At 38.5% G+C, this 7408-nt stretch overlaps 1 protein-coding gene across 1 annotated transcript; it reads right to left on the reverse strand.

The window, feature by feature from the left end:
• Nucleotides 1–1238: 1238 nt before the first annotated feature.
• Nucleotides 1239–7168, reverse strand: LOC104079518 (transthyretin; the record flags this gene model as incomplete). The annotated part of the gene is made up of 3 exons (XM_009581580.1): nucleotides 6989–7168; nucleotides 6043–6182; nucleotides 1239–1374 (listed from the first exon to the last, which is right to left on the reverse strand). Coding segments are annotated over exons 1-3 (345 nt in total), but the record flags the coding sequence as incomplete, so codon positions are not given.
• Nucleotides 7169–7408: the final 240 nt, after the last annotated feature.

The raw sequence follows: 7408 nt of genomic DNA on the forward strand, positions 1-7408 counted from the left end.
CTGGATGGCATCCCGTCCCTCAGATGTGTAAACTGCACCACTCAGCTTGGTGTCACCCCAGTCCTGCCAAAATCTAAGCTGCTTGGATGTGAGGACTGTAGGCTTCAGTTACCTTGTACACAGACAGTCATTGAACTCTGCCCACTTCCCAGGCCAATTTGTTGACCTGTAGGCTATTACATCAAAGGAAAACTTCTTCAACAGCCTAGCTGGAACAGTCTCAAACAGGTGCTTTTAAGCACCTTTTGAGGTGAAGTCCTTCCATAGGCCCCAGCAACTCTCAGATATCCAAATGGTTAGGGAATATTTTTGAGGATTGTTTATTTAACCTAAATGACACAAGCCACACCTCCGACTTTTATGGACCTGGGTCTCAGTCGTTTGTTTTAGTCTTCCACAGAGCTTCGTAAACTTGTGGTTTAAAATGTTCTATAAGGCAATCTGTAGCCATTACAGACTACTTAATTTGGGGAAACTTAAATTTAATAGCAGATTAAGCCTGAAGAATTTAAACAAAATTTTTGGAAGTGCTAAGTAAATGTGATAGAATAGAGCACACAATAATCAGTGAAGGACTGAGAGCAAAGGGAGGCACAAGACATGATTATATTGCTGGCCTGCTTATGAAGTTTAGGTACTGATGAAACAGCCTACTTTTCCTTTTCCACTATGGTTATTTCTTTATATTTTTATGCCTTTTTTTTCCTATTGCATATTTCAGTACTGAGCAACATTTTAAAAAAAAGGGCACATCAGCAAGAATCGTTTTATCCTATAATTACAGGTCATACTAGAATTCATGGATTTTCAGGTGACTGATATGAGGGAAATCCCTCTGATTAAAGAAGAGCTCACTTCCTATAAAATGAGGGTTTTCAAATCCCTATATTCCTTCAGCATTGATAAAAGCAGTCTTTTTTTTTTTTTCTTGGTTTTTTTTTTTAAATGCTGCGTGCTTTTGAATAATGTAGCTCTTTTGGAACAAAGGTCCCTACTAGTCTGAATGGGTGAATGGGCACAGCTCCACTTTAGAAGAGCTATGTCAGTATTGGCAGGGAAGTTGGCTGCTTCCTTTGGCTTAGTGGGCTATATACTGCCTTTATTACATATATATACACTCAATCATACGTGGCAGTGAACCGTTTCACTGAATTCAGTATTTAAGGACTGTGTTTGTTCTTTCCAGCTGATGCCACTACACAGTATATAGGTTATTAGATATATTTGCAAATACTTACATCAGCATATTCATGGAATGGGGAAAGGCCAAGTCCCTTCCAGTAAGAGCTGGTGTCAAACTCAACCCTGTATATTCCTTCTACAAACTGTTCTTCTGTTGTGAGCTCATGGATCTCCCCATACTCTGTGGTTTTCCTGTAACGGTAAAATACTTACGTAAACATCTTATACTGTCATTTAGATGCTAAACAGAAACAGCCAATGTGAAATATTAAATAGCAGAAGTGCTGCACAGCCAAATTCTACATTGAATGGTTTCTAATAATCTGAAAGAATTCCCTCCTTCTCTGTAGTGTATGTTTCCATATTGCAGAGCCTGACCTTGCTACAAACTCATCCATATACATCACAAATCAAAGCTGGCTGGCTTTTCTTGTCATTTCTGTTGCTACGGCAGGGATTATAGTTAAGGCCTCTCTTTTAATACCATGTTTAACTTGTACCAAGTGCCCTCTGGAACCAGATGTTAGTGGCTTAGGAAAAGGATCGTCATGATGAAAGGCAAGATGCCAAATCTCAAATTATAATTAAAGACAGAAGAGAGATTTTACTGGAAAATTATTTTATTCTCTAGTTATTAGCACTGAGGCTATAGGTTTTACCCCTATGTGTTTTTATGTGACCCTGAGTGGTAGTGTCTTCGAACAGCAATTTAGCATCACAAGATTTTATTAATTTGGATTACAATGCCTTGGTGAAAGAGCAGGGGCCTCTTCCACTGGGTGCCATATAAATGAGCAATAGGAATTCCCAGCTCAGAGAGATTATGTACTCAGCTCGTAACAAAAAAAACTGTGGGTGAATGAAATCCAGAAGCAAGAAGGAAATATAGCTGGCATTGCACCCTCTATGGTTAAAAAGGAGCAAGCTTTGTATGACAGCTGTTTAAATATTTACATACTTAGCTCCTAAACCCCATTTATCTCTTTTTAGCTCCTAAACCCCATTTATGTATTTTCCTTCCTTTTACTTTATTTCTGATTTTTTTTACCAGGGTTTTTTTTTCTGCTGAAAATATTTATTTGATATAGCACTTCATAACCACATGATGTAGTTGAAGGAAAAATGAAGAAAACCTTGACTTGAAGAACTAGTGGAACTTGCCCATCTTATGGCAAGGAGTGGCTGTCTAGGCGGAAAACAGAAAAGCTTGAGGAGGAAGAGAGGGAGGGAGAAAGCAGTGACATGCTGCTTATCAGAGACAGAATCGGTTGTGCTATTGCAGCTTTTCTTTCCCAGCTGCTGCCTCCTCCTTCATCTTATTTGTCATTTTTAATGGTGGTGAGTGAAAAAAGTCTGAATGATAGAGCTTTTGCTTAAATTAAGAAGTAACAGGATCGAAAACCCCATGCTAATTTTCAGGTTTTCTTATATTTCAACTTTAGCACTTGGAAGATTGACAAAAGTCTCACTGGTCCAGCACAAGTGAAATCAACTGTATTCAGGGTAGACCAAACCTGCAGAGAATCCAAGCCCTGTTTGAAACATGGCTCACGGGCAATTTGTGAACACATCTGTTTTCCTTTGGTTTAATTAGTACTTCCTGGCTTAACCTATATTGCCTTAATAAAAGGCAATAGGTAAAAGGCAAAGAATTCATTGGTGATTGTCCTTGAAACCGTGAAACAGAATTGCTGAGACCCTGCAGAAGTGTTCAGAGTGCAAGTTAGCAGTTCACATACATGTGCTTGTAAGTTGGATAGTCTAGACACAAACGAATTAAAAGGAAAAATTATGTCTGCCTCAAAATCTTTGTTCAGGTAAACAAATAAGTTTTAGTTTGAGAAAAGTGCGGATGAAGCTTGAATAGTGCTTTCCCTAATGGGAAGTTGCAGATGTTAACCATCCAGAACAATTGGGAAACTGGAAACAAGAGTTCACTTGAAGACTCTCACCTACTACCAGGAGTTAATGGCACTTTCTTAATTTTGGTTATTAAGTGGTAGCCGTTCAATGCAAGTGGTCTCACAAGCAAACCCTTCAGCATTACTGCTGCACTGACAGCCAACAGCACAGCATGCGATTCAGAGCCTGGGTGGGATTAGCACAAGGCAGAGGATGCCCTGCATTCAGCCCTGGTGGCAAAATGCTACAAGTGGTTCCTTCTGAACAGCACTTGTATTTCTGTCTGAGTCGGGGAATGAATATAGTATGGTTGCTTATTCTTAATAGGATGTGGACTTACAGCATCCGCTCTAAGATGGACAGTTAAGTTAAAAAAGCTGAGCTTTTCCAGCAAAAAATTTGCAAACCACTGATTAAGTTACTACGGCTCCAGCCTAGACTGCAATCCTCATCCTCTGTTTCACTGTCTGGACCTTAGCTGTGTATTGTGATCAGGTTACATCTACACTGTCTGTGCAATGACGTTTATGAACACTTGGGACACATGCTGCACTGAGATAAACTCTGCCCTCGGATGCAGACTGCTGAGGAAATATCTCAGGAACATGAATTATTATTTTGGAGTTTAAAAAAAAAAAGGAGGGTGGAGGGAACCACTTCAAATATGCTGCAGTTTAGTTTTGTTTTGTTTTGTTTTTATGATTTACAACCTAGGACACATGAGAACTACGTCTGGTGAATGCAACTCTTGAACTACGTGATAAGACCCAGATTTCCAAAATCATGTGAGGAGTGAGAAGGTCAAAGCTAGTCATGGGAGGAGCTCATATAGAACCCAAATCACATGTTTCCCAGGTCTCTGTGCCCTAAAGCCTTCCGCAGAGTGTGTCTCAGCTCGAGTTACCTGTTTTTGCATATTTTTGGCTAGACTAATTTTGAAATAAGGCTCTTAGCATAGCAACAGCTGACTTTATTAACTTCCTCCCTTTAAGCCTTTTAAATACTATTACTCCAAATTCCGCAGTTGCTAAGTGCATTTGCTTAATTCCCTAAAATGTGTTAGCAAAGTAAAACCAAACAAACAAAAAGGTAAAAAAAAAAAACTTTTATAGACATTTTTACAAAATGTAACTTTTCCATATGCATCTGCTAGGTACTGTAACTTCAAAATATTATTAACCTGACAAGAGTAGTTACAGATTGTGTTCCTTGATTGCATTCAGATTTTCATCTGGTTTACACAGAGAAACTCTGGTTTTCCCAAAAGCAAAAACTTGCAATCACATGTGAAAACCCAGTTCAAACAAGTGTCATCAGCTAAAGTCAATGGTATTGCTGAAAGCAGCCTTGGTTAAGATGCAAGTCAAGGGAAATGTCAAAATCTTTACCTGCAAAAATTGTGGTTTAATGTTCCTCCACAGCCTTCCCCCAGCAAAATGCTTCTCACTTGCCTGGGGTTAATCTTCTCAATTTATATTTAAGAAGTGATTTCATTTTCTCAGGGGTATACTGGCCTAAAGTGTCAACAGAGGTTGGCTAAGAAGAACTGAGGATTTGTCTCCTTGGGCTTGCTGAGAGCAGCATTGCAAACTGAACCAGAAAACACTGTTACACCCCAAAAGTGAGGGCATTTAACACTGATGTTGCATTTATCTTACTCCTCTGTAAATTGTGTTTTGTATTACATGTTCAAGAGCACGTGGTGAAACATTTGAAATAATCTGGTTTCCTGATAATGGCAGAAATCCTCACTAAGGACAAGACATTATCCTTGTCTCTGCTTTCCATGGAAATGATATGTCATTTTTTCATGGGGCTTCTCTGTTCGTTAAAGTTCTAAGAGTCATTTGTTCCTAGATTAACACTCAGCATTTGGGAGTGGAGGTGTTTGTTTCTCCTTCAATCTCCTAACCTTTCTTGTTCCTTTTCAATGGGGAAGAGTATTTTTTATTTTGAGTTTTATAAAAAGAAACCCTTCAGACGGAGACAATGATATCTCTCTCCTTGTAGTCTTCTCCTCTGTTTTTTTTTTTCTTCAGTTTTTATGTAAATCATGCTATAAAAATCCTAGTAAAAGACAGTTGGATGCTCTGGTGGCTCCTGTCCATGCTTGTGCTTGTCATTCTGCGCTTGAATATCCTGCTGTTACTAGAGATTTCCCTTGACTTATTTAAAAATCTGATTCAATGAGTTGTTACAATGAAACTTAAATGCCTGAATACCTCATCTATTTTAATTTTAGTAAACTGTATTCCTCTGTTACTCATACTTTTTCCACAGACTGAAGATAATGGTATTATTGCCTGCCTCTCAGTATTGTTCTGAGGATGCTTTGTAAGTATTAAGCTGTCATTCTAGCAAAAGCCATGCAGATCTATAGAAATGAGCACAAACAAATGCTGAGATTGTGCTTGTGTGATGTGTTATAATGGGACTCTTTAAAACTTTCTGGCCAAGGAGTTTCTTCCAACCAGGACGTTCATTACACAGGAGAAGACGACTAATGTGCTTGTTATTTGCATGTGTATAGACAAAGCTTACAGAGAGGATTCTGTATGTGACTGCTGCAAATAAATCTCTATATCTGTTGCACATGAAGATGTAGGTTGGTCTGGATTACCTACAAAATTCTGGTAAATAGGCTTTTAATTTTTTTTTCTTTTTATAGAAAGGAAAGATAGTACTGAAGCTAGGAGAAAAATTAATTATTAAACCTATTCCCTTACAAAGATAAGATGAGCATCTCAACCTATTTTTGCAATTAGCATGTATTTCAGTCACGGATAAATTCTACCTGAATGTGATGGATTTTAGACCAGAATTCACATGCTGTTAACAGTGATAGTGTGACATGTGCTAGAAAACATTGCTTTTTTTGATCAGAGCTCCATTCCCTTAATTTCTCAATTGTTTGCCCGAGGCACCTTGAAAATGGCTCCATAAGAGCACATAACTTACCCAGTAGCAAAGTCCTGCCAGCTTCCATCTGCAGCCTTTTTAAAGACTTTAACAGCTACGTTAGCTGCAGGACTTCCTCTGACTGCATCCAGCACTTTCACCATGAGGGGGCATTTGGAATCAACAGAGCCATGGGAGACCTTGGGGAAAGCAGAAGAGGTTGTATAGGAGCAGTTCACCAGCCCTGCAAAAACCTTCTTTCAAAGAAAAGATGGATTCTTATTGCAGAATTAACGTTGACTTAAAAGCAAGTTCTTCACCAAATGGTATTTCAAGCTAGTTTGCAAACATCTATTTCTTAAAGCAGAGTATCTTAGAGCTTTATACAGATAACTTTTACACACACATACACACGCACAGATTGCTTGATAAATATTGCTTGATAAATATTTAGAGTTGCATATGGCCCTGGGAAAATGTTATAAAGTATACCTTTTTTAATGAGGTCACAAATAAAAATATAGTACATTATTATAAGTGCAGGCAGAGTATGTTTGCCTTGGAAACCAACAAAGAAATACCCATGACATCCCTAAGGCTGAAAAAGTATTTAGTTTTTAAGCTTCATTTCACTATAAGGAATCTTTAGTCATACCTCAAAAATATTTTTTTAGTGCTTTAGAGAAGCACTTGTTTGGTGAAGAAGGTAAAGCTACCTCTATATTGAAGATATGGGATGTAAGTCATGAACTGACAGAAACAGACAGAAATAAAAGGTCACACCTCCTAGATCCCTGACCCTTTCATAATATCCTAAAATAGATGGGTAAATGGCAAAAAAGAAGTTTTAAGAATTCTGAAGAAGCTACTTAAAAAATGGTAGTAAAATAACACTCCAGCAAAGCCTAATGGTTACAGAATTTCATGGATGAGGAGGATGCTAGTCATCTAGAAAATCTAGATTATCATTCTTGTAATGATTGAGTTTGAATAAAAAGAGACTCACCAGTGGTGCAGCTTCAGAGAAAAATACCAGTCCAGCTAAGAAAACAAAGAGCACAGAGTGAAAGGCCATTCTGTTTGCTGTTAGTGAGCCTTGGTGCCAGCAGCTAGGAGCTGAGGGGATTTGGGATTTTATAGCCGATCTGACAACAAAACAGGCTGCTTATTGGGTGCCCATATGACTCCAAATCTGCTGATTCTGATTATTTGCTTAGTAAACAGTCCAATCCTACAGTTAGTCCATGAATAGCACTGCCATTGCAGTCAATGGAAGGACTGCAGGATCACTAGAGCAAAGAGAATAAGTAACGGACACAAACATGACCCTTGCCTGGGGAGATTAGACTCGTAGAAAGCCCTCCACAAAATAATGCAAACAACCTTTGTTTGCCCAGAAATCCAACCAGTTCTAGGAGATCTTCTT

This window comes from Fulmarus glacialis, unplaced genomic scaffold, assembly GCF_000690835.1.
Source record: "Fulmarus glacialis isolate BGI_N327 unplaced genomic scaffold, ASM69083v1 scaffold17287, whole genome shotgun sequence".
In the NCBI taxonomy this organism is placed as follows: domain Eukaryota; kingdom Metazoa; phylum Chordata; class Aves; order Procellariiformes; family Procellariidae; genus Fulmarus; species Fulmarus glacialis.